This window comes from Balaenoptera ricei, chromosome 12 (assembly GCF_028023285.1).
Source record: "Balaenoptera ricei isolate mBalRic1 chromosome 12, mBalRic1.hap2, whole genome shotgun sequence".
Classification (NCBI taxonomy): Eukaryota; Metazoa; Chordata; class Mammalia; order Artiodactyla; family Balaenopteridae; genus Balaenoptera; species Balaenoptera ricei.
In genome coordinates, this window is record NC_082650.1 from 31,629,924 (window position 1) to 31,657,065 (window position 27,142).

A 27,142-nucleotide genomic window follows, 5' to 3' on the forward strand; every position below is an offset into this window, starting at 1 on the left:
CATTGATGTGCTACTTGCTTTCACTAGGCCTTTTTTTCCCACTATAAATCTCAGAACCTCCAAATTATAAATCTCTAAATTGACCTCTTTGGTCATGGCTTCCAGAAAAATGAAGCCAAATATCTGGAGAAAACCCATTCTCAGAAGCTGAAATTGTTGAAAATCTCATGAGTAAATCAAGGAAATGACAATCCCTGCTGAACAGAGAAGAGATTTGGGTTTTAGAAAAATCACATTGGCTTTTGCATGTTCCCAAGAGAGAAGCTTTCTGAAAAAATATTTCAAGTTCATTCAGCTGCTTAATCCACATAAAGCTGTTGGATATACAGCCTGAGCGAGAGGCCCAAATTCCAGCCTGATTTGTCTTCACAGGCACAGCTGCATTCTCAAGGCAAGCCTTAGCTTGGCCAGTCACCAGAAAAAAAAAAAAAAAGAAAAGAAAAAAAAAAGTTTTTTTAGACGCTTGTGTCCCTCTCCAAAGAATCTTCAGTTTTAAAATTAAACTTAAACCTGCCGAACTCTGAACATCTGGGCCAGATTAAAGCTGATATGTGGTTCCCAGTGCAAAATTTATTAGTCTTTATTATAGCTGTTGCACTGCTCCAGGCCAGCCCACAACCACTGGAAGCCTCCTGGGCAGCTAGTTTAGCCCAAGCAGGTAGTTTTGGTGGGGAGCATATGTTTAGGGCACATGCCCACATCCAGCTGATGAGGGCTTTCTAAGCTGCTGCTCTAAAAAAGAGTTATACAAACCAGGAGGATAGAGGAAGCCGTGGGTGATATTCTTGTCTGCTAAACAGAAGGAAAAATTTTGGCTCTCAGAAGGAGCAACCCTGACATCAGCCCGCAGACAGTCTGGGACAGTGGGAGGAAGAGGCGATGTGTCTCCCTGTTGAAAGAGAGAAAAGAAAAAAAAAAAAATGACGCCCACATTGTGGCTCACCCATCGCCTTACTTGGTTTGTAACTTCCCTAGAATGTTTTTCATTTAACCTTTTCTTATTTTCTTAGTGAATCAGGTCTACGCAAGCAATGGAAATGGATGTCTTCAGCAATGTTTTCTTCTGTGGTTCCCTTCTGGTTAGGGACACGGGAAGGGCAAGTCAAATACACCTTGGAAAGGAATATTTGCAGGTTAAAACCTGAATTGAGTGCAGAGGGATAATGGGAGCTACTGCTAAAAACCCAAATCCATTTCAGGATCTAACTTTAGGTGGTGATATATACTGTGCTTGCAAATAAAAATTGAAAATAAAATATAAACTATTTTTAAAATACAGATATGACTTAAGGATAATATTCTTCAGTTGAGCAAGAACTTCTAATTAACCTAAGATTAACTCAAAGAAGCTGTATAAATTTACTTATTTGGGGACTTTAATAAATTTGTAGCTATGCTTTATTCATCTTGAAATATAGGAATATATTTTTTATAATTTTCTTTGCAACTTTAAAGACTAATATGATAATTCATTTACTAGCAGGCATCTATAAATGCGCTGCCTAAGTACTTAAGGTAATACAGTATTACATAATCATATTTTGATGAGCATATAATTATGAGTATGTAAACATTTTGCTATTCATTTAATTTTTTCAGAAATTTTGATTTATATGCCCTCTACTGCCCACAACATATATATTTCTTAAAAAATTATTTTATAATTTATAAAAAAGAAGTTTAAATTAAATTAGAATGTTCTTCCTCTATTCACTGTATTGTGCTAAAAGCAAAAATTAGCTATGGTGTCTAAAACATATGTGGTAATTATTTTATAATATATGCATATATCAAATCATCACATTGTACACGTTGTAAACTTACACAATGTTATATGTCAGTTATATCTCAATAAAGCTGGGGAAAAATAAATAAATAAAATGTACAAGATCAATTCACAAAGGAAAAGGCAACATACACTGTGTGCTACATTCATAGGCAGGAGAGCCCCATGATGAGATATAGGACAGGAGGGAGATGAAGATGAGGGGAAACACAAGCAGAGGATGTACCCCTAACATGCGGCAACACACCGGTTGGAAAACACTATACAGCAGTGGCGTAAATTTCTCAACTTGATTGTACACAAACGTTTATCTCTGCTCCCCTCTGAAATCCCATTAAAAGAACAGTAATGATGAAGACACATAAGAGATGATAAGAAATTTTCAGAAACTGGAAGTCAGATAAGCATATCTGTTTACTACTGTAACCTTGACTTGGTAAACCAGTAAACACTGATAACAAAGAGCCTCTGGTTGGGAAAAGCCCAAAGAAACTGATTCCTTCTGTAGAACACCAGAAGTGTAGAACTTGGAGTCTCCTAAAGACAGGGGATGTATGTAAAGTTGGAAAGAAGAGGATAGGCTGAAAGTCTGTAAAAGAGGCCAGACAGAGGCTTTACTCACTGGGGAGGTTGATCCAAAGAGACAACCAGACTAAAGGACACAAGGCACCCTGGAAAGCAGATGAAAGCAATGGAATTAAATTTTAAAATCTATGTACTGAATGGTAAGATTCCCTCCAGTCTCATCACCCCCGTGTATGTTGGTTCACATGAGAAGTGTCCTTTCTTTGAAAAACAAACCAGCCTGAAAAGAAAACGAGATACAATTGGGAGTCCCCAACAAAATGTCTGGTTCTCCTCCTGATTAACATATAATGAAGCCTATCAGCTGGCAAACTCAGCCCTGTAGCTTAGTGCCTCGCCCTTAAAATATGAGCTGACAGCCAAGGGCCACGAGATATGCATTGGGGTTGGGGAGAGGAACGAAGAAGAAAAAGAGACAATACAGACAGCAGAAGAAAACTCACTTCTCAGAGAGATGAGAGTACGTATGGCACCCATAGAGAAAGAGCAGAAAGCATTTAGAAAGGAAAGAGATAACAGAAAGAGCTCTTGGGATTTAAAAATATGACAGCAAAAAAAAAAAAAAATATGACAGCAGAAATAAAATTTTCAATAAGCTCTAGAAGATGAAATTGCAGATATTTCTCAAAAAGTGAATTAAAGACAAGAGATGGAAAAAGGGAAGGCACATATAAACACATTAGAAGTCTAATGTCCTATTAATTTTGAAGAAAAACTGTTTCTAAAATTCTAAAGCTAAGCCATCAATTAAGCATATAGATAGAATAAAAACATTTTGAGATGCACAAAGTCTCAAATATGTATCTTCTCTTCTTCCTTTCTTAGGAAGCTCCTCAGTGATATAGTCACCAAAACAAGGAGTAGACCAAGAAATATGAAGATATTAGTATTAGATGCAGTGTATCCGCTCCCACCATTTATTTCATTCTCCTTCTGGTGCAGATACTAGAAAGCTAAAAACATTTGTTTATATTCTTTCAAAAACAGATAGTGAACAATTCTGAATGACCAGGTTTCTTCACTTGGTGTAAAGGGGCACATAGAGACGATGCAAAGTGGGAGAACTAGGGAGATTGACAGCTGACCCAGTCAGCCCTATAGACACCCAGAATATTGTGAGTTGATGTTTCCTACCACACACCATTTTACTTGAAGAAATATATAATACATGAATGTAGCCATTGATGCATTTTCCATAATATAAGGAAAGTGAAATGCCTATATTCAATAGTTAAAATTATAAAAATCTTAAGGAGGGAAGTTTATTGTAATTTTAATGAGCCTGCAGCTATGGAAGTTGTGCTCAAACAATTCAGTTGGGCAAAATGTTTACTGTTTTCTCAAAGTGGCATAGACTTTGGGTTGGGAGAAAAGGACCAGGATGGCTTTAGTCAGAAAGTACTAAAAAAAGTTACACGTTTTCTGCTAACTGAAAATCTTAGATGTGTTTCTTATATATCAAACTTGAACCCCCAAATATAAGGACATCAAGACTGGGAAAGACAGGGTATGGCCTCCTTTATAAAGGTGAGATCAGGCAGTAGGCAGCTCTCTAGAAGGATGGAGGGGAGGTCTAGTCACATCATTTCTGAATCTTGGGCTCTTGAGAAAAGGCATAGTGAACTACCACCTTACCACCCCACTACTCCCCTACAGACACAGATACATGCACAGACACACACAGACACAGACACAGACACAGACAAACACACACACACACACACACAAATAGTTTCATCCTTCCATCTGTTCAGAGTTCCTTAGAGTTTTTTAAGCCAGGGGATAGAAAGTCAGGAAAACAATAAATAGAATTCAGACACTCAGATGAAATCTGAACTCTAGCTTTCAAAATTCTTCAAGGGAAGTAGATGATAAGCACAGACAGGAAAGTGAGATACTTTCATTTCTAGTCTGGCATGGAGACAAAATAGAACTTAAACAAGGGATAAAACTATTTTTATTGAAGTTATATAGACTCTCCTTATCTGTAGACTGAATGTCAAAGCTAAAACGTATTTATTTGAAGATTGGATAATTGTGATCTTGCCTTACGGTAAGGATAATAATTATACACACGTTTAAATTATTTTTCTGGTCGTGATTTTTTTCTATAGGGAAAAATATTTCTTATAGTTCAAAAAACAAAAAAAACCTTTTGCAATACACAATAATGTCCCTAGTTTTTAAAGACTCAGAAAACACATTTGGGTCATAATTTACAATATCAGTGCTAACAAGCTTTAGAAACAAAAAAGACTTTGTAAAAATTTAGTTATGGGCAATATATACATATGTATATATAGAGAGAGAGGGAGAGATTTTTCAAAGTGTACTAGATTTTCTTCTCTGAAAAAGCCCTTCGACTTCATACTCAATTTCTGAATTAGATATGCTAAATAATTGTAATTCTTGGTATTATTTTTAATTTTCTACCTAGCAACAGAAAAAACAATTCTCATCTTCCTACTGAGGAGGGCCAGAAGCAAAACCCTTATACAGTCTGATCAACCTTAATGGTTTTGAAGCAATTGCTGTAGGACCGTGATTTCAAATCACAACTACTTCCCCCAAACTCTTCTGAGATAATAACAACAACAACAATTAGAAAACCCACCAAAACCACAGAAAAACAAAAGTTCCGTAAAACTTAAAGACACAAGCCAATTGGGTCCATGCTCCAAAAAGTGCTTATTTAAAGTCTGATTTTTCAAACACAGAGCTGATTTACAACATTTCTATGTGAATCTCAAAACATCCTTGTATGTAATTTTCTTGAACCACGACATACTAACAGAGTAATTTCTGAATTAGAAAGCAGAAAATTGCTAGAATTCCATCCTCTCACATGGACAGAGAAATACACAAGTGGTTCTGTGGGATCTGTGAAAGGACAGGAACTTTGGGTCACAAAGAAGCTAGTTTTAAAACAATAACAAAAAAAGAATTGTACTAAACTCTTAGTCTGAGCCCACTTGAAATCTCTCTGCCTTTGGTTTCCGCTAAAGCTCATATAAATTCAGGAATGCAAGACAGCAGGGGAAAGTATTAAAAACATAAACATTCCCCTTAACTCCACAGAATCCCTGGTACCTGGACTTTTCAAAATAGAGAATAGAATAATAAAACTGGCCTTGAATATACTGCCCCTCTCAAAATCAAAAACAAAATAGAAATTATTTTAAGGAATAAATAACTTCATATTATTGTTTCATAGTATGCTTCATAGCATGTTGAAGAAAATCACAGACAACGGAACACTGTGCATATTAAGAAAGTGATGTTGCCGTTAACCATACATATGAACTCAGGTAACTTTGTAAAATATTTGCCCACATTGGAAAACAACATTAGTGCTCTCCTACCACTGACCACAATTAAACCATTGTCAGCGGGAGAGTTGACTTTCAGAACACATAAAGCCATAATTAGTAGTGGGAAAATATGCTTATTCCAGAAATCTTGAATTGGAACAAGAAGAGTAAATAAACTGGATACAACCAATCATTTCCTTTCCATAAAAAGAGATGGAAGATCTGTACCCTTAACAAGAACAGTAATAGGTAGGGGTTTGTCATCAGAATCTTTGTATCTAAAATACTAAGATTTTCTCTACAAAAACAGCTTCCTGAATATTTATTTACCCTTCTGGTTGGAAGTACTGCTTCATCTTTAGTTCTTTAAAAATAATGGTTGGGATTTATTTATCTAATGCATTCACTCAATAACCATTTACTGGGCAGCGGTATTGTGCTGGGGAATACATTAAATACAACCATTCAGCTCGGTGGTTTCTGACCACCTAGAGGGGTGGGATAGGGAGGGTGGGAGGGAGGGAGACGCAAGAGGGAAGAGATATGGGAACATATGCATATGTATAACTGATTCACTTTGTTATAAAGCAGAAACTAACACACCATTGTAAAGCAATTATACTCCAATAAAGATGTTAAAAAAAAAAAAAAAAAATTCCTGCCATGAAGGAATGTTTGGGCTGATTTTTGGCAGACTTTGATTTTTGCTTTAATTTACATTTCCCTGATTGCTAATAAGTTTCAATTGTTTGGTTCATATCCTTTGCCCATTTATTAACTAAGATGCTTGCCATTCTCTTGTTTATTGGTAGAAATTTACTAGCCATTCTGGATCTTAATTAGTATTCTGTATACTCATCCCTTGTTTCTTATATGCAGTGCAAATATATTGTCCCACCCATAACTTCATTTTTTTTGTCACACATTAATGTTAATGTAGTAAATTAATCAATTTCCTCTATGTAATTTTTGTTTTTGTTGTTGTTCTGTGTCCTAAGAAATCCTTCCCTATCTTGAGGTCATAAAGATATACACAAAGGAAAATATGGATTTGCTGTTCACATTTAGGTCTATAAATTCACCATCAATTTAATTTTGTATGTGGTGTGAAGTAGGGATCGAATATTTCTTTTTCTTATGGTAGCCAATTGTCCCGGTGACATTAATTGAAAAGGAGTTTGCCAGATAGTGAAAGAGGTAAGAGGATTTAAACAATTGGATTCTCAACCTCAATCTGCAGAGACCTGTAACATAGGACACCTATACATGTAAGGCTAGCCTGGCTTCTTAGAGTGCTAGATCCTTTAGGGAAGGATTACCTCTTATTCACATTGTGTTTACTGTGCCTACCACGGTACACAGCAGATAGTATAGTGTTTTAAAGTAATCAACTAAATAACAAAACCCTTTATAACTTAGTTACCATCACCTTTTAGGTGCACCCACCATATACTTGGGAAATACCAAATGAAATGTGTGCCTCTGTACTTCCTGTTGCTTCTCTTTGAAATCTTTTTTTCTACCTGCCATACCAATTAGCCAGTTGGCCTGTAAACACTCTGCTTTCTCCAGGCAAAACACAATGTATTCCTCTTTTGCACCCATGTAGCACCTACAAGTACTTGTAAGTAAAACCTGGGACATTGTCTTATCAATACAAGCCACAGGCCCGTTGAGCTCGCTTTGGGATCTCTACTGCAAATCAAAATTCAACTTTTAGTATAGTAAAGAACTACAATTTCTTTCCAGCCTGCGTGAATCAATGGACACAGGAACTTACCGGTTTAGGGACTGTATATGAACTCCAAAGGGGCATCCTGCTAGTTTTGTCAAATCCACTGATATATTCCCTGTGATAAAGAAGACAGTGTTCCTTGTTCTTCTGTATAACCCTGGGCCTTCCAAATGGCAAGTTTAGTTTCTTTGTTGTTGTTACTAAAATAAAAATAACATAAAATAAAAATGTTTGTGAAAATTAGCAAATGTTTCTATGTATAGTAACTACCCATGTCTGATGAATTATTATTTTCCAGGTACTCTGATAACTATTTTACATATTTAACCTCTTTTAAGTCTTACAACAACCCTATGAGGTAGGTGTTATTATTGCATTCTAAAAATTATAAAACTAAGGCTTAGATAAATTATTTAGCTAAACAGCTAACAGTTCACAAGACATATCCGAAGAGATAAAACCTTAAAATCAAAAGCACATACTTTATAACAAAGATGACTTCTTTAGTAATTGTCCTAGGAAAGAAATTGGAATTTTATTAAAAGTATGCCTACTGTATTTATTCATTTTTAATTGTCTGCCATTAGTCTAAATTCCACCAATTACTGATGGTTAAAAAACGTGCAGGGTATTCATGCCATGGAATAACACTCAGTAGATTATAAGAAGATTGTCAAAACAGCCGACGTATTTACTGAACTCTTACTGTGTGCCAGGCACCATTCTAAGTACACACATATGTTAACTCATTTAGTCTTCCTAACAACTCTAAAAGTAGGTATTTCCATTTTACAATGATGAAACAGGCCTAGAGAGTTCAGTACAAGAATACTTGAAAGATAACAGGTTGATTGTAGTTAATAACACAGTATTGCACATTTGAAAGTCACTAAGAGAGTAAATCTTATAAATCCTCATCACAAGAAAAAAAAAATTTTATAACTATGTATGGGGACAGATATTAACTAGACTTATTGTGGTGGTCATTTTGCAATATATACAAATATTGAATCATGATATGGTACACTTGAAACTAATATAATGTTATACGTCAATTATACTTCAGTTAAAAATTTTTTAAAGTAAAAAAATAAAAGGGATAACAGGTAATAATAATATTACTCCAGGGCAGACACTGTTCTACATTCTTTCCATGGGTTAGCTCTTTTTTTAAAATTTTTATTTCATGTCAGAGCATAGTTGATTAACAATGTTGTGTTAGTTTCAGGTGTACAGCAAAGTGATTCAGTTATACATATATTCATGTATCTATTCTTTTTCAAATTCTTTTCCCATTTAGGTTATTACAGAATACTGAGTAGCATTTCCTGTGCTATACAGTAGGTTCTTGTTGGTTATCTATTTTAAATATAGCAGTGTGTACATGTCATGGATTAACTCTTTTAATCTTTTCAATTATGTGAGGTGAGTACCATTATTATAAATGAAGAGACTGAGCCACAGAGAGGTTAAGTAATTTGGCCCAGGTTACACAGAGGGGAAACAGTAGACATAGGACTTAAACCCAGGCAGTTTGTCTCTTCACATCTAAAAAAGTGAATAGGGAACTGTAGACAACGCACCACCATTTCAAGGAATTGTTGTGTGCTTGGGACCATCATAACTATTCCATGCTGCTACTGTTGTTATTAGATCTGGGGTATTTTTCCCTCTTGTATATTGGCAAGAAAATCTTTATGTTCAAAAGGACCTGTAAGCTTATTTTGGAGAACCTTCAAAAGGCAATATGGTATTTTGTTAGGTCTAAACATCGAAGATTTAACACGCTTTCTATTGACTTACTTTCACCTTGGGTGAGATTTAGCATTTGATTCACGCGTTCAAGGTCAGCATTCTGCAAGATAACGTGGGAGACGGGGAGAAAGTGAATCATAGTAACAACACATGTTTTAAAAGGTGATCGAGATTATTTCTGCAGTAGTCACATGAATGTTTTACTATGGAACAAAAAAGCCAGACTAACTTGAGTTTAAATTCCAGTTCTGCCACTAACTCAGAAATATAGAGACATTGCTACTGCCAGGAATACATTTTTTGTGTGGGAGTATGCAAAGATGTAATTGATAATGGGGCATATCATTCTGACCATAGCTGGAATCAACTACTAAGCTTGGATGACAACATCCCTGGGTTTTTGAAGCTTCAATATATATATATATATATATATATATATATATATATATACACATATATATACATACACACACACACACACACACACACACACACACACACACGCAACTCCCTTGAGAGTCTTGCTAAAATGTACATTCTGATTCAGTGTAAGCCCAAGCTTACTGGGGCCTGAGATTCTGGATCTCCAACGAGCTTGCAATTGATGCAGATGCTGATCCTGGGACCACACTCTGAGCAGGAAGGGACCTTCCTTACAGAGAAGAACTTGGGGTTTTCAGTCACATAGACCAAGCTTCTGTGACATTGGACAATTTACCTAACTTTTCGGAGCCCTCCTTATCTCTAAAGTGGGGAAGAAAACACCCACTTTGTAATATTTATTATGATTACTTTAAATAGTGGTTCCATTGAGGTTATCTGGAGCAGTAGGAAACCCACACCTTTACTCTGATCTTCAGGATGGATTTGATTTTTAGTGGGAAGTTTAGACTTTTGCCCCTTTAAATCTTTTTTGGTTGGTAATTTACTTATGCATTTATTTCTGTGAAATGATGTTATTTTGAGGATCAGAGAATGGAAAGTCTTCCCTGTCCCCTGGCTCTAAGAAACAATTCTTACCTGAGGCAGCTGGTGTTTATTTAGCTTTACAACCACCCTTGGAACTTGGCATCAAATGTACCTTGACATTAGTTTTAGCTTGATGGACTCCGGATAGTGGGCTCCAATTCCATTCCGATATCCCAGCCCCACCCATGTGCTTTAATTCTCACAGCGGGGCTTGGTCCTTGCATTCTGAGCTCCTGTTCTGATTGCTTGCCTTTGGGAGACCCCTCTTAGCGCTGGAATCTCACCTGGTTGAGAGTCTCCTGGGATCTGAAATCCTGCTCCTGAACTCAGCTGGGCATCTGATCCACTAAAGAGACCTTCCCAATGCCGACTGTTTGTCAGCCAGCCTCCAAGCGTCCTCTGATCAAAGGGTTCTTCACTGCTACCCAAAAGGATACCTCCCACTTTAAATGCTAGGCTTCCTGCTGAGCAGCCTCCGAAGCACCTACCCTAGTGGGTGTGTCACATGCCCCATCTCAGTCCCTGCCCCCGCCAGCTATTTCTGCTCTGAAATAACCGAGTATGACCATCTGATTCTTAAGCTGTAAGAGAGATGGTTTATGAGGGAAATCAAAGAGAGCCCCAGGATTCCACTGTTTTGAACGATTAAGGACAGTTAGCTCACCATGGGTTAACAATTGCCAAATAGTGCTTTCCAGTTTACAAAACATATTCACATACTTAATCTTACAATGTTCCTCTCATTTCCAGATAAGGTTCAGAGAAACCACATATTCTCTTAGTAAATATCTGAGCTAGGACACAAACCTGGTTGTTAGCTACTCTGGTTATAGATGAGTTTGCCCCTTTACATTCTTATGGATACATGAAGTTATTACTTACATTTTGTAGCCCGGGGCATGAACATCCTAGAGTATCTGTGGGCAATGGAACAGTAAAGCCACAAACAGAAAGCTTTGACACTTCCTCTGCATGAGATGGTTCATAAAAAGGCACCTTCAGAAGATAGTTTAAACTACCATGGGTACCATTGTTTGGTGCTGGTTGAATGTGTAGAAGATCTGTTTAAAAATTAAATTCAGAGTAGTTTTAAATTAGAAGGCAACAACATCTATGCAGAAGATGGGAGAAAACAAACACTTAGTGTTCACTTCCTTTAATAAATTCTGCTGCATACACCATTCAGTTTAGCAGCTTCCCCCTCCCCTCCCAATTTCCATACCTAGTCTTTCTAGAAAATAGGAACAGTTGCTGTAAATGAGCCACAGGAATGTTTATGAACTGTTTCTGTTCCTCCAGAGAAAAGCATCTTTGCTTAAATGATCACTTTGTGCCTTAAGCATGTCATGGTTTTCTAGCATAAAAAAGCTATACTTTTAGTAAAAACAAGTTTAAAGAACTTAGATAATTTACAATCTTACTTGTAGTATATTTATTTAATTATAGGAAAATAAGTACAGATACTTTTAAAGTATTAAACTAGTGAATTTTGCTTAAAATTTAGAGAACTTTTTATAGTTTTTCCTATAAAAACAGAACATACAAATATTGCACAAACATAGCCTTGTAAGTGGCTCCTGCTGAGGACTACCAAAGAGATCTCTCCTAGAACTGCAATCCTAACTAGTTCTTTTTAAACTTTTCCTGGAAAGGGCCAGTAGCCCTGACCACAAACTCAGCCTTGGGAACAAAGAATTTAAGTTAATGCTACAACACATTATTTTTAAGTGGATACTCTTTGGTCTCTAAGTTACATTCAATTACTACAGGCCAGTGGCAAGATTAAGAGTGACAACTGTGAGCTACTTATGTTCCCAGATTCCTATAGCTAAAGGTGAAATTGCAACTCAATTCATTGCCTTGCCTAGCTAAATGATGTGTGGTCTGAGGTGAGCACATAGGCAGGAAGGTAGGTTAGATTCCCCAAAACTCTAATTCTTTACGGTTTTTTAACATTGAGTGTAATGTGTCGATCCAAATAGGACTTTTTTACCATCCTTTTATTCCAGAAGCTTTCTCTCTGTAATTACAAGAAAATACTTCTGTTTTTTGCTATGTTATCCCTGCTCTGAAAAGTTGGAAGTGTAATTTTATTTATCTAAGTTCTATTAAATTAAATTTTCATGTAGTAACTAACTAACAGAAAAGTTGGTCTCCCAGGGTCCAATGTTTATCATTACTAAAACAAAACAAAACGAAAAGAACTCACATTTACCGCTAAATAATTCTGAATAGTAAATAATTCTACCTCATCTTTTCTACTTGCCGTCTCCTTAGGACAGAGCATCTACTTCTGGGATTCAATTTATCACCAACTTCAAAATTCATATTTTTAAAACTCAATTCACATATGATTGTTGAAGTTATATAGGTATACTTACCGCACATTAGGTTATAGACTTCAATATTGTCAAATGGTTCAACTTCAGTCTGCTGTTTAAAACTGGGTCCATGTGCCAGAAAGATAGCCTAGGCGGTAATAGTACATCTATTACTAGATGCCATGTAATCTCAAAAACAGATGTTGCAAGAGACACAATTTTCTTTTTCTAACAGCTCTTCTATTTGTATCTTAAGCCTCTTTAAGAATTCCTTTCCAGATTTTTTTTTTAACAGTATGATTTTTTTTTATTATTGAAGTACATTTGCTGTACAATATTATAAGTTACAGGTGTACAATATAGTGATTCACGATTTTTAAATACTCCATTTATAGTTATCGTAAAATATTGGTTGCTTTCCAGATTCGAAAATGATTTTTGCAACATTTCCACCTGAGATGTTGTACCAAGTCCAATCAGATATAATCCATACTGTGTTTACTTCTAAATCCACCTGCTTCCATAGCACCTCCTATGTCAACAGACTAGGAGAATACACGCAACAGTGGACAACCGATGCCAGCACAATTCTACAACATCTGGACAACAGAAATTAGAAATTCATCATACAACATCATATATTCTTTTTATACTCCTTTCTTATCATTGTTCACATATGTTACTACTACATGACAAAAAATGTTGACATTTCTAAGCATTAAATATTTTTGTACACCTTATACTTGCCCACTGATTTCTCAAAGACATCTCCCATTTACTTTTGGGATGAAGAGACCTAAATATTTTTATTTATGTTTAAATAATTAAAGGTAACTTAATTATATTACTTATAACAGATCTAAATTGTTTTAGATTCTAAATATCTAGAAGAACAGTATCAAACACGGATAGGCAAAATTCTTTTCGGGCAACAGGAATATAAATATACACATATATATTTTCCCAAGATAATCAGCAAAGAATTGGAGGCATAGGTTTTTCTTGTAGTAATCAACTCAATTATCAAATAGTACCCTAATTAATAGAGAAGGATGCTGTCTCCAGAAACTTCTCAAGTATTTACAAAGAGATATAATTCATCATGACAATGTTAAGACGTAGTATATTCATAGAGAGCCTAACACATTCTTCTTTCTTTGGAAAGGGGCATGTGTGTGTGTGTGTGTGTGTGTGTGTGTGTGTGTGTGTGTGTGAGACAAACGGAACTAGGTAAGACAATCAGGTTGCAAAATCATGAAGCTTTACCTAGGGGGGAATATTGGCTACACTTTACTCATGGGCTCCTTCAAATAGTTTCCTCCCTGGGCTCCAAGGACAGCACACTCTCCTGGTTTTCTTCTTCCCTCACTGGCTCTACTCCCAGGTCTCTTTGCTAGTAACTCTTTGTCTCCCAATCTCTTCAAAGAAAAGTGCTTAAGGCTCAGTACTTGCTTTTCTTCTCCACCTACGCTCAGTCCCTGAGAATATTATCTAGTCACATATCTTCGAAATAATTTATATGCCCAAAACTCAATTTTTTTATCCCTTTAGGTAGACTCTCTAATTGCCTATATGTAACATCTCCACTTGCATGTCTAATAAATATCTTGAATTTAACATATCCAACTAACTCTCCCTCTTTCCTCTCCAATCAGCTGCAGCCATGGTCTAATATCCTAACAGCCTAACGAAAGTTCTCTCACCTCCAACATATCAGACACGTTCCCACCTTAGGCCCTTGACACTGGCTGTTTCTTCTGCCTTGGACACCTGTCCCCTGGATACTTGAAAGGTTAATTCTTGCACCTTCTTCAAGTCTCTGCTCAGCCGTCATCTCAATGAATCTTACCATCTCCATCTTATTTAAAGTTGCACTCTGCCCCCATGTCACCCCCAAACACCCCCAATTTCCACCTACTCTGCTTTACTTTTTCTTTATTTCCCATAGCACTTATCTCCTAACATACCAACCATACATTGCTTTGTTATGCCAATTGTCTATGTCCACCTGTTAGAATAAAAACTTCATGAGGGCAGGGGTCTTTATCTGTGTTGTTCACAAAGGTATTCAAGAGTCCTGAACGTTGCCCGTCACAAAGCAGGTGCTCAATAAATATTTGTTTTAAAAAAAAAAAGCAGGGCTTCCCTGGTGGCGCAGTGGTTGGGAGTCTGCCTGCTAATGCAGGGGACACGGGTTCGAGCCCTGGTCTGGGAAGATCCCGCGTGCCACGGAGCGGCTGGGCCCGTGAGCCACAACTGCTGAGCATCTGGAGCCTGTGCCCCGCAACGGGAGGGGCCGCGATGGTGGGAGGCCCGCGCGCCGCGATGAAGAGTGGCCCCCGTTTGCCGCAGCTAGAGAAAGCCCTCGCACGAACTGAAGACCCAACACAGCCAAAAATAAATAAATAAATAAAGTAGCTATAAAATTAAAAAAAAAAAAGTACTAACCATGTGCCACAAACTCAGGAATGACAACAGAACCACAGTGGTAGGGAGTTGATTTTCAAAAAAAAAAAAAAAAAAAAAAAAAAAAAGCAGTAAGTTACCTCCATGCTCTTAAACTCATTGTTATAACCATGGTTGCCTCCTCCACAGGAAAATGCTTTAGTCCTATAAAGAAATAATATTATTACACTCTGATCAATCTATTGATATGAGACCTTATTGCAAACTGAGCTTTAATGGATTTTGATGTAGCCTCTCCTTTTATATAAGTAAAATTTTCTGTCAACAACAGCATAAATATATTTATTTTCATGCTCAAATTCAGAGCCACAGAGGAACAAAGAGAGTGGTAGGAGAGAAGGAAGGAGAATTCCAGCATCTATAAATAGAATTCAAAAGTATTTGACTTTTAAACATTAAGAGAAGGATATACAAAGGCATGGATTTTTTTAAAAATTTGTCTTTGGGCTTACTGTACCTTTACACATCCATGTCTGTGTGATTAAGAGTAGTTTGATTAATATATTATGTTAAGCATTTCAGTGCTTTAAAGATAAATCTTTGGAACTGGGAAAAAATATCAATTCCTATTTTATGTCAGAGATGTCTAGGGAAATAATATGAAAATATGAATAGAGAATACTCAGGGCAAGTTAATTATAATACTTGGAAAGGAAAAGCCAGTATATTCTGTAAAGTCAGAGTTTATTTTTAACTTTTGGGATTTTCTTCCAGAGGTTGTTGTTCTATTACTTGAAAGACTTTTCAAGTTTAATTCATTTGTAGTTTGCCTACGTTTCCACATTTTAGTCTTTGAATTGAGCAGCATTAGCAATTTTATATGTAGTTAGTTTTTATACTTGAAAACAAAATAGTGATAAAGGAACCTAGATTTTTTTAAAGCAATAATGTTATACTGGTTCAAATTAGGTCCCTAAAGGGAAAAAGACTAATATTTCCAAGTGTTGGCCTTAAAAATTTTCTCTCATTTGTTTCCCCAATCCCCAGCTCCCAACCCCTGGGCAAATACACACACACACACACACACACACACACACACACGCACAGTTTTTGTTTTTTACATTGTAACGTTAATTGAGAGCAGGACTTTAGTGTCTTAAAAAATCAACTTTAAAAAAATTCATAACTGATTCTCACTCAGCTTAAATAAAAAAATAAAAATAAATCACAAAATAAAAAATAAATCACAAAATTCACCAGGCCACACTCAAGTCTACCCAATAGAGGGAAGAAAGGAGAAACTAAGTACCACCTAGAATGGGGAAAGCAAGAGTAGTCCTTTTGATAGGGGCTTTAAGTTCAGTTACTCTAAGGTGTCAGTTCATGTCATCTTAGTTAATGCCAATAAAATTGTTGGTATGAGGTAAAACTTGTTCTAAGAAATATTTTTATACTTATTCCATAGATATTTGGTTCCCCAAGATTACTGGAGCTATTTGATTGAGGATAGTTAAGTTTTAAATTCTGTGTGGGGAACTAGAGTATTCATTAATGAAAGAAAGGAAAGGTCTTTTGAACTAAGCCATTGGTAAATTTCCTAAAATTGATCCTTTATTTATCTTTCTGTTTTCAGATAAATCTAGTTTTTGTTGGTTTGTTTTTATATTTCCAACCCCTAACCCATCTTCATTAGAAAACTTTAGTATTACAAAACCATATTTGGAAGCAAAAGATAAAAATATTGTTAGAAAAACCTCTATTTTTTATTGCTTTCCAAGTGAAAACTTTAGAAGTCTGCTTTTCTAATTGCTCACATTCAAGCTTTCCAACCATTAATTTGGCTCTGGAAATTACATATGGAATAATGGAAGCTGGCACTTGGAAAAGATGAGTTGATTTTATCTTTCATAACTTAGCTCAACTTCCAAGTACTATCTAAAATCTTTTGGAACAAATCTTTTTTATCTTCTCCATGTCTAATTAATAAAGTCAAAATTAAGGCCCCGTTTCTCTGCCACAGCTGGGACATGACACACATGGGCAATAAGCAAGACTTCTCTCCTGATACCCAGTTAGTTGCCAACTCCTATCTTTCTCTGTCGTACCTGTCACATTTTCCTCACTTTCCTCTACTGCCACCATTCTAAGCTAGATCTGACCTGAATTGGTTATCCTGGCTCTGAACTCCAAAATCTTCCCACATAACTCGTACACATACACACACCCCTAATTGTATTTAACCCTATATGTCCCTGCCGGAAATGGAAACATATGTTTTAATGAGTACAAATGGAAGACAGAATATAATGAACTGGTACTATCCTGGAAAATCTGAGGCATAAGTTCACCATACTTTCCCAATAGTGTGCTGACTAGTTTTACCATCCCCTACAGCTCCACAGCTCCCTTGGGGCTGTCATCACGCTGAAGACTGGGTCACAACACATCTTTCTAACTGGCCTCCCTGCCACTTGCTTGACCATCCTCCTCCATATGGCAGCTGGAGTGAGCTCTCAGAAATGCAAATCCCAATATATTCACCTCCAGCCACCTTGTATCTCCCAGTGGTCTCCTACTCTTTTCACAAAGTCACACTCCTTAGTCCTGACAGATAAGGTCCTTCATGCAGGAGGACCTGAATGAAGGCAGCTTCATTCACTAGGTGCTCTAGCAAAACCGAACTACTTGCAATTCATGGAATCTAGTCCCTCCACCTGGAAACCTGACCCTCTGTTTCTACCTTTCCTTGACCCAGAACTGCTACTGACTTAAAAAAAAAAAAAAAGGGACTTCCCTGGTAGCGCAGTGGTTAAGTATCCGCCTGCCAATGCAGGAGACACGGGTTTGAGCCCTGGTCCGGGAAGATCCCACATGCCGCGGAGCAACTAAACCTGTGCGCCACAACTACTGAGCCTGTGCTCTAGAGCCCGCGAGCCACAACTACTGAAGCCCGTGTGCCTAGAGCCCGTGCTCCGCAACAAGAGAAGCCACTGCAATGAGAAGCCTGCGCATCGCAATGAAGAGTAGCCCCCACTCGCCACAACTAGAGAAAACCAGAGTGCAGCAACGAAGACCCAATGCAACCAAAAATAAATATAAAAAAATAATTAAAAAAAAAAAAGGTGCTCCACTGCTCTGAGCAGAGCATTCAGAGAAAGAAGCACCTCTGAGAAGACACAGCCTGGCAGTGCTCAAGGCGTGGCAAGCAGAGGGGTGCCTTCCAGTAAGGAAAAGGGGTCCTTCTCCTCTGCAGACACGGCCTGTCCAGGCTTGGTGAGCAGAACAAGGGTTAGATTCCCACTCCCACTCGTCTCCTTGGTTGAGTGCCTCTGTACAATGCACAGACTAGACAACTGCACAGGGAGACCCACTTATGTGACAGCATTTAGCCTAACCCATCCTGAGCCTTCAAAACCCAGAGCAGGAATCACACCCACGAGGAAGCGTTCTCTGACATTCTCTGGCATCCACACTTGGGGTGTGAAATCACTCTTTTTGTTTCCTTGCGCCTTGTACTTGATCCCAGTGCAACAGTTGTTACACCTGATTATAACTGTTGCCATCCTCCCTCCCTGGGTGAAGATCCTTCGGGTGGGGACTGTGTCTATCTCCATTTCTCAGAAACGTGCCTGGACAAACTGATGGTTTGTCAGTTTCCAATCATAACATAAAAAGCTATTATTCATGTTATCTAAAAGGGAACTTTAACATTACTTCAACTAGTTTCAAATAATTGGGTTTCCCCAAATTAGTAAAATCTAACACATTTTATAAAGGGCAAAATAAGGAGGAGAAGGAGGAAAATAGATTACACTAAATGATGAAATTTGCTATAATTTTGAACAGGGAATCTAGTTATCAAATATTGAACATTATAACTAAAGATGACATATTTTAACTTAGAAAATAGGTAGCCTGAGACTCATGTGTTAAGGGCTGGAGATAGAATACACCCAGGACTTAATCAGATGAGACTTCCTGTTGCTCTGATTGGGGCTGTAGTCAGCATTTCCTCTGATGTAAGTTAGTTTACGTTGTATATGAATAGCAAGAGATTAGTAAAACCAGGTTCGTCTTGTGTTACAGATGAGACAGATGAAGACCTGAGATATTCATCTGTGCAAGTTCTCACAACAAACTAGGTGCGGAGCCGGGGCTTGAACTCTGGGGCTGCTGCTCTATTTACATCTGACTGCTAGCTAGTAAATGTACAAAGCTCACAATTTGAGACTGAGTATTAATGTGTGAAACCCAGAGGTATCCTGGTGGCTGGGCTCTCCTTCTATAACCCATAGTCCATGTCGTTGAACTGATGGGCACCTTCTCATTTTGTACCATTGGTCTCCTAACTCCTTTGATCTCATACCTTTAACAGTAAATATTTGGAGAACTCACTCACATTTATATATGACATACACACACTACTAAAAATCTTATATATTTAACGTTAGTAAAGCTTAATTTATCTCACGTAATTTAATCTTCTTTTAGAGAATGCTGTCCTGACCCACAGGACAGCCTACTGAGCCAAAGGGCTCTGAAACTCCAATTCCAAGAAGAAAGGCTAGTGCCATCTAGTGGCCACGTGTTAAACTGCATGCTCCCTGGCCTAGCGATGCACTGCTTAGCTTTCCTGTTATCTCAGAGAATAGACTCTACCAAATCTCCATTTCCTCATCCTGCACACATTTATTATGTTAGAGCCCAACTTCCTCTCTTCCTTTGTCTCCTCTTCCTTTATTAAACATATCTTCTGTTTATATCCACTTATGCATTGGAAAAAATACTGGAATAAAATACAAAAATAGGGAATGCGAGTTAAACTACCAGATAGTGTGTATTTATTTGTTTACTGGCTTATTATCAGGCTTTTCCATTTGACAAGGAGGGCAGGAATAATTTCTGTATCCCAAATGCCTTGAACAGGGTTTGGTACACACATAGCAAGCATCAATAACATTTTGTTGAGTCAATTAGTTAATTGGTTATTTGGGGATAGAATGATTCAGAATGCTTTATATTTTCTCAAAATGGCCTTATATTTTGCAAATGCTCAATGATCAATATGAATTACAATTATAACTAGAAAAAAAGAAATGTTACAACTCATTGGTTAGCTTGGCCTTACAGCCATAAGCATGCTCTTTCAGAAAAACCACAAAGGTGACAAAGATCTTAAAGAGCTATCTAATCAATTACTCATTACCAGCCTGTGAGACAACTGAGGCCATCTTTATATCCTGTCTGCCACCTAAAGGAGACCACAGTGGTCTCAGTGGTTAAGAATGTGCTGGTACTGATAATCTCTGCGACAGTCAGCCTTCTTCCTCATTCTCATCTACATTGTAAAGATTAGTAGGCTAAGATGGGCAACCTCGTAACAGTCATTTCAAATACAGAAATGCTAGATAGCATATAAAAGGTCAAGAAATTGTCATACTCAGGAAAATTCATGTGATCATAATAGCAGGGTAAGGTCAAGGAAATTTATAATGAAAGATGGCTGTTAAAAGTATTATGAGATAAATTAATAGGCACACAGACCTCACAGCCAGCCACTGTCGATCCACCAAAAGATGAGCTTTGTCAATTCTGACATTTTTGGCATAGTGTAGGCGTTTTGGCAAATCAGGAGTCAAATAGGGTGTGAAATGCTGATCAGGTTTTCGGCACTGAAAAAGAGGTAAATTATTTCCTCATGACACCTATAAGATATGCAAACTAACTCAACAATTTCATCTCCTAAGATGATTTGTTAAACACTTTTTAAAAGTAAGAGGATTTAAAAAAAAAAAAAAAAGTAAGAGGATTTAAGCCTGGCTAATAAAATAGGAACATTAAACTTATTATGTGTAGTCACATTCTCTAGTTATATTGTTTTTAATTGTTGCAACAATATTTAAGTTGCAATTTAACATATGATGTAAATTATATTGTTTGCTGTCTGAAGTTTTATTCCTGTGTATATATGTTAAACCACCATAAATCTCCCCTCCTTTTTAGACAGAGAATAAATATAAGTTTGGATTTAGAGTGGCAATTACAAATTTGGAGTCTAAATTATACATGAAAAGTCTTATATAGACATTAATAAATATGAGTAAAAAATTTTTTAAATTAGTTAAATTGCACCAAAAATCCCTTCACAATTGACTCAATTTACCCTTTAAATAACCTACATTTGCTTAATTTTCAAATCAAGTCAATAGTTTTTGAAATCTAGTCCAGTTCTCCCACTTGTGAAAAATTCATGGGTTTCTTCGCAAACTGGAGTGAAATTTTATTTCTTAATAAATACTGCTGTTAACTGATGGCGTATTTAAAAACTTGGTAAAGATGGAAATCATATTGGTATCTATACATGTAAAAAAAGTGAGAAAATGAGAAATAGAACTACAAAGAAACTTTTTCTCCCTCGACTTTTTTGAGAAACAACAGAAAAAAAAAAAAAATACAGGTAAGGATAAGGGGAAATGAATTGTTTTCTACTTGCTCATTTTCTTATTTATTTTAAGCCTCAACAATCTCATAAATATTTCAAGTCTGTGTCACTATTATCTCATGTTCAATTTACATAAGAAAAAGAGACACTACAAAATTGATTTTAAAAATCTAAAAGAAATATAGAAAGTAGGAGAGTGAAGAGAGTTATAGAATGAAAAAGGAAAGAGAAACTTATTTATTACACAGATATTTCTGCCAGATATGTTTTTTCCTGCCTACTTTGCTATCTTTTCCAGTCTTCTTATTTTTCTACTTTTTCATTTATCATTACTTCTTTCTTAAGCCGCCATTTTTGTAACTTCCAGGCAAGCACATTGTGGCAGCTGCTGCGGATGCAGCTTCCTCAAAGATCCAAGGGACTAGAATGTGCCCTTAAGGACCACCGATCATTTGATGAGGCACACTTTGCTGGCTGGATGTACAGCCCGAGTAAATCCAGAGAAAACTGGGGGTACACTGCCAACCTCTGAAGAAGTACGGGGTCATTCTTTGCATCTGAGAATTTGAGAATTTTTAGTGAAGACACTAGAGTTGAGATAAAATTTTGGTCCTTTTATCTAAGAACAAAGTTGACGTTGCTGTCTGTCATGCAGCCAGAATGTGCGGGACTTGCCACTTCATGTTTGGTTATGTTTGTCCAATATAAGCTCAATATAGGCCCACAAATCAGCATTCCTGGAAATATTGTACTACCACTCGGAACTTTTCCCTGGGAATAATGGACTACTTCATAAAAGGATAGTCCATTTCCTCAGGGCTCTGCAGCTCCAGGCCTGGTCCTATCTGTGATGCCATGTAATGGATTTCCAAAGCCTGCGGTATCCAATCCCTTTGCGCCACTAGGATTATTAGACATTTGCCATCATTTCAGCAATAGGACTACAGCTATCTGAATCATGAGGTGATGGAAAAAAGGGAAAACGATATGTGGATTTAGAGAGTCCATTTGCTGGAAATTCTCCACTACCCTTCCCGTCAGCATGGGCACATTCCAGGTACACCCTTCACCAGGAGGGAGTGAGATGATCCACCATGCTTACTCAAGATCAGAATATTAGGTGTAAGAGACAAAAGGAGCGACTAACACTAAAGAATTTCCGCTCAAGCGCTCATTCCTACTTCAGACTTGCAGTGGGTCCCAGGTTATAGTAACCACTCTTTCCCCAGCATTTCCTTATTCACATTTTCAGTGTTCAATCATTCACATTTTATTCTCACAGTTTTTACTATGTTTGCATATCGCCTATACGTAAATAAATCTAGCCCCATCCCCAGCCACGGTAAACTCATGAATCCATATAACAGATGTATATTCGCAAATATATTTTAAACATAGGACCATTAAAACCACCATACAAGAATATTTCAGGTCTCTCCAGGTGTAGTGAACTTCACCTTGAAAAATCCCGACTGCTTTAATCTATCTGGAGTTTGTCCTGCTTATTTACTTACAACCTGAGATGCAAGAACCAGTCAAAAGCAGTTACAATTATACTTAAGGGAGTTGATTTTTCTGACCTGTACAAAAAGATCTATAATATCTGTGCTTCACTATTTTCCAATATTAAATCATACAAAAAATATGAAAAATGATGCCACCTGAAGCTCACTAGCCCAGCTCCTTTGAATGAAACATCAGCCCATTCAATTCAGGAGTCAGTGCCTCTGATACCCAAACAAATTTCCAATAGTGGTGTCAACTCCAAAATAAAAACAGATAAGGTAAAACCAACTGACAGGAATTTTTTAAAAAGTTGATGGAGGTTTAAGAAATAAATTACAAATGGCTTGGACTCGAAAATATAGAATACAGCTTTCTTGAAACTTAGATTAAAGACATCCATTAATTCAAACATATGTATTAGAAGACTGTATACTTACACTGAGGTTCCTAACAATTTCTTCAGAATTAACTGTTTCGAAAGAAAAAGAAGTAAATCACATTACAACTGCAAAGAAATATAAACAATTCAGGTGAATTTGACACAGACGCTTATTAATGACTATGATCTGGTAAAATTAAATTAAAAAGTACTTTAAGCAAAGAATTATTTTAGCATTTAAGAATGGAGTATATTTTAACTTAACAATATTAGATATTACCATAGACTTTAACGACAGACTGTAATTAAACATGGGATTTTCTCATTTGCTTCTGTGTGGTCTTCCCAAGAGGTCAGAAGAGGGGGCCTGGTAATTCCTGCATCCTCAGAATCAGGAGGCTATGGTTATTCGCTTTCAGTATTACCTTTATTTTTTTATGTGGTCATCTTCATACTTACAGGTAAAAAAATCATGAGGTACATTATGACTCCTGATGCGGGGGGCAGGTCCTTCATACATGTAGAAGTTTACTTGGGAAAAATAATTAGTCATATATTCCACTTTGTCACAATAAGTCTGATCCATTCCTGAATTTAAAAAAAATTATTCACTGAATGTATAAGATGGTAACAATCGGTTGCCTTTGATCAGGTCAAATAGGAGATATTTTATGTTACAGATCTCAAACCAAGTTTGACTGAGAACCTTTACAATTTACCCAATTACTTTATTCTAATTAGCAGGCCTTGAAAATCCTGGCAGTGGAAGAGAAGGATCATGTTTATAAGAGAAGAACAGATAGGAATTATAAACAGATCATCTGTTCAATGCAGATCTATTAAAGTAATTTCAAAGAAGAAAGTTCTCTGTAGGAAGCTAAATAAATCTTTATAACATCTGATTTTACATAAAGCAACATGATATATTTTTAAATCAAAAAATAACATGCATTTTTATAAAACAATACATTAAGCAAGAGAACAAAGCCTAGAGAATTTTTACTTTTCATAAGTGTATTATTTAAATTTATATAAGAAGCATATGCTTTAAAAAAGTATTGGTAGTTAAACCTTTTTTATTTGAAGATTCTTCAGACTCCATCCAAATTTTTATTTTTATTATTTTTACTATTCATTTTATTATTTTTATATTTTATAATTTTTTTAACAAAATATGCATTAAAATATTTTCTTTAATTTTAAAACAATAGGTCAAAGTATTAGGGAACCATTTTAGAAACTTTTAAAATAAATTACTGTGTCTCACACTATCTTGATGTAAGATATAAACAAAATTCTGCAGATGTGTTCCTTTTCCTCTTCTCACCCCATCTAGACTACCCTGTCTAGAAAAGGTCCACTTCTGCTTTATGTACTTCCTACCACACCACATCGAGCAAAATACTTGGCATTGAGTTAGCACTTTAAAAATATTTGTTGAATTAATGAGTACTTTAAAAGTGAGGTTGCAGAGGGCATGACATCTGTCTCACTTCTTTTAGTATTCAGGTTGACTGAAATGGAGAGCTACCCTCAAGCAGAGAAATGTGGAGTGACAGGGACTTTATAGAAGTCTATTCACAGACTCAAAAGAAATACACAGAACATGGTAAAACTAGCCAATTCAGTAAACAGCAGCCAATCTATATGAATGAATCATTCACTGAAAAGAAGACATTTTTTATGATACGAGCCCAGCCACATCCTTGTTAAGTACTACTAACTCCAAATATATAGAAAATTAAGTGTATGGATAGATTTTTCAGAATGAATGTTAGAATAATTAAACTAAAAGTATAAATTTTAGTCCTCTATTCATCACAGCCTACTACAAAGCTCATTCTTTGCTCATTCAAGAGCTTCTAGGTCTAGAAATAGACTTTAAAAATCTCTATTTTTTTTGTATGCTCCCCGAAGTGATAAGATTTAATCAACGATAAAATACAATTTAAAAAAAAGCACGATAAAATATGATTTTAAAAAAAGCATACCATGGTCAGCCAAAAGGATTATATTGACACAATTGACTAAGTTTCTCTGCTTTAGGCCTTCCATCAACAATCCAAAAGTGTAATCTACTAACTGTAAGGCTTGAATTACCTAAGGAAAAAAAAATTGCAGTTAAGATTATCTTCATGAATTAAGGCTTAATTAACCAAACCATTATCTAATCGAGTAAAAATTAAATAATTTCCTTCTCTGAAATTGTTGGGTTTTGAAATAGGATATCAGAGCCCAGCACCCATACTACATTTACCAAATACCAATTCCCTATATTTCTATAGCCAAAAAAAAAAAAAAAATTAAACCATATTCCCTACAAAGGAAAATAGACTACTGGCCAATAAATACCTGAGAAAAAGTGTTCAACTTCAACATTATTCAAACATTATTTAACTGCAAAGGTTTTCATGATAATTTCCAATGCTGGGGAGAAGAGTCCATAGACACTTCTATAGGAACCTAAATGGTTACACATGTTCCAGAGAACAATGTGACAATGTGTAGCCAGAGAGTTTAAAAGGGGCATACCCTGTAACCTAATAATTCTGTTTCTGGGCATTTGTCCTAAGTAAACAGAGTACAGATGGAGATTTACATACAAGGATATTCATCACATTATTTATTTACAATTTAAATACAAGAAAAAAATTATACCATATCCTTAAGTAGGCATACTCAATAACCATTAAAAAATATTTAAGCAACCTAAATGTCCATCAACAGAGGAATGGATAAAGAAGATGTGCTACATATATACAATGGAATATTACTCAGCCATAAAAAGGAAAGACAATTGGTCATTTGTAGAGACGTGGGTGGACCTAGAGAGTGTCATATAGAGTGAAGTAAGTCAGAAAGAGAAAAACAAATATTGTATATTAACGCATATATGTGGAATCTAGAAAAATGGTACAGATGACCTTATTTGCAAAGCAGAAATAGAGACACAGATGTAGAGAACTAATGTATGGATACCAAGGGGGAAAGGGAGTGGGGATGGGAGGAATTGGGAGATTGGGATTGACATATATACACTATTGATACTATGTATAAAATAGATAACTAATGAGAACATACTGTATAGCACAGGGAACTCTACTTAATACACTGTGGTGACATAAATTGGAAGAAAATCCAAAAAAGAGGGGATATATGTATATGTATAACTGATTCATTTTGCTGTACAGTAGAAACTAACACAACATTGTAAAGCAACTATACTCCAATAAAAAATAATTTTAAAAATATTTTTAAAGAACAACGGCATAGGAAGATGATCACAATACAATGCTAAAGTTAAAAAATTAAAGCCAAACTGTATACACACCCATACATATTGCATAATCCAATTTTGTTTTTAAATACATTCAGCATTTCATAGTAAAGTCACATATATGGAAAACCAAAAGAAAATATATCAAGGTACGGTTAACAGTGATTGTCTCTGAATAATGAGTTGGAGTTCATTTTTATTTTATTGTTTATATTCTTTTGTATTTTTAGATTTTTCTACACTTTATCGATATAGTATATTTAACTGACTCAAGGTTTAAGTGAATAATTTTTAACTAACATAACCTCATTTTTTTTCAGTGAATAAGAAAATGTAATAGCACTTTCCCCACGGGATTGGGTAAAATTTTTAATCTTCTTAGTACTATTATAACAATGATTGCCTTTTTTTTTCTTTTTTGAGAAAGGATTTTACAATTTTATTTTATTGGCTTTGAGAAAGCCAATTACTGTTAAGAGTGTTAGTGCATTACCTCATGAAATCTCTCAGCAAACATTCATGGAAGATGCTACTGGAATTTCCAGTTACAGAGACCAGGAAACTTGAGGTTTAAAGCAGTTAAGTGACATGTTGGTGATCCCACAGTTACTAAGGGACAGGGCAGGACTTTAACTCCAATCATCTCTATATACTGCTAAGTCTATCATCA

At 36.1% G+C, this 27,142-nt stretch overlaps 1 protein-coding gene across 1 annotated transcript in view; it reads right to left on the bottom strand.

Moving 5' to 3' along the window:
- The window catches only part of ENPP3 (ectonucleotide pyrophosphatase/phosphodiesterase 3), a 90,209-nt gene that overhangs the window by 10,461 nt on the left and 52,606 nt on the right, over nt 1–27,142 (bottom strand). The window contains exons 13-22 of the mRNA XM_059941941.1: nt 25,187–25,295; nt 23,655–23,783; nt 23,254–23,285; nt 20,413–20,540; nt 15,009–15,072; nt 12,523–12,610; nt 11,024–11,202; nt 9,221–9,272; nt 7,463–7,617; nt 754–889 (exon numbers count right to left, since the gene is read on the bottom strand). Of these exons, the coding sequence (XP_059797924.1) occupies nt 754–889; nt 7,463–7,617; nt 9,221–9,272; nt 11,024–11,202; nt 12,523–12,610; nt 15,009–15,072; nt 20,413–20,540; nt 23,254–23,285; nt 23,655–23,783; nt 25,187–25,295 (1,072 nt within the window). The remainder of the gene's footprint in view (nt 1–753; nt 890–7,462; nt 7,618–9,220; nt 9,273–11,023; nt 11,203–12,522; nt 12,611–15,008; nt 15,073–20,412; nt 20,541–23,253; nt 23,286–23,654; nt 23,784–25,186; nt 25,296–27,142) is intronic.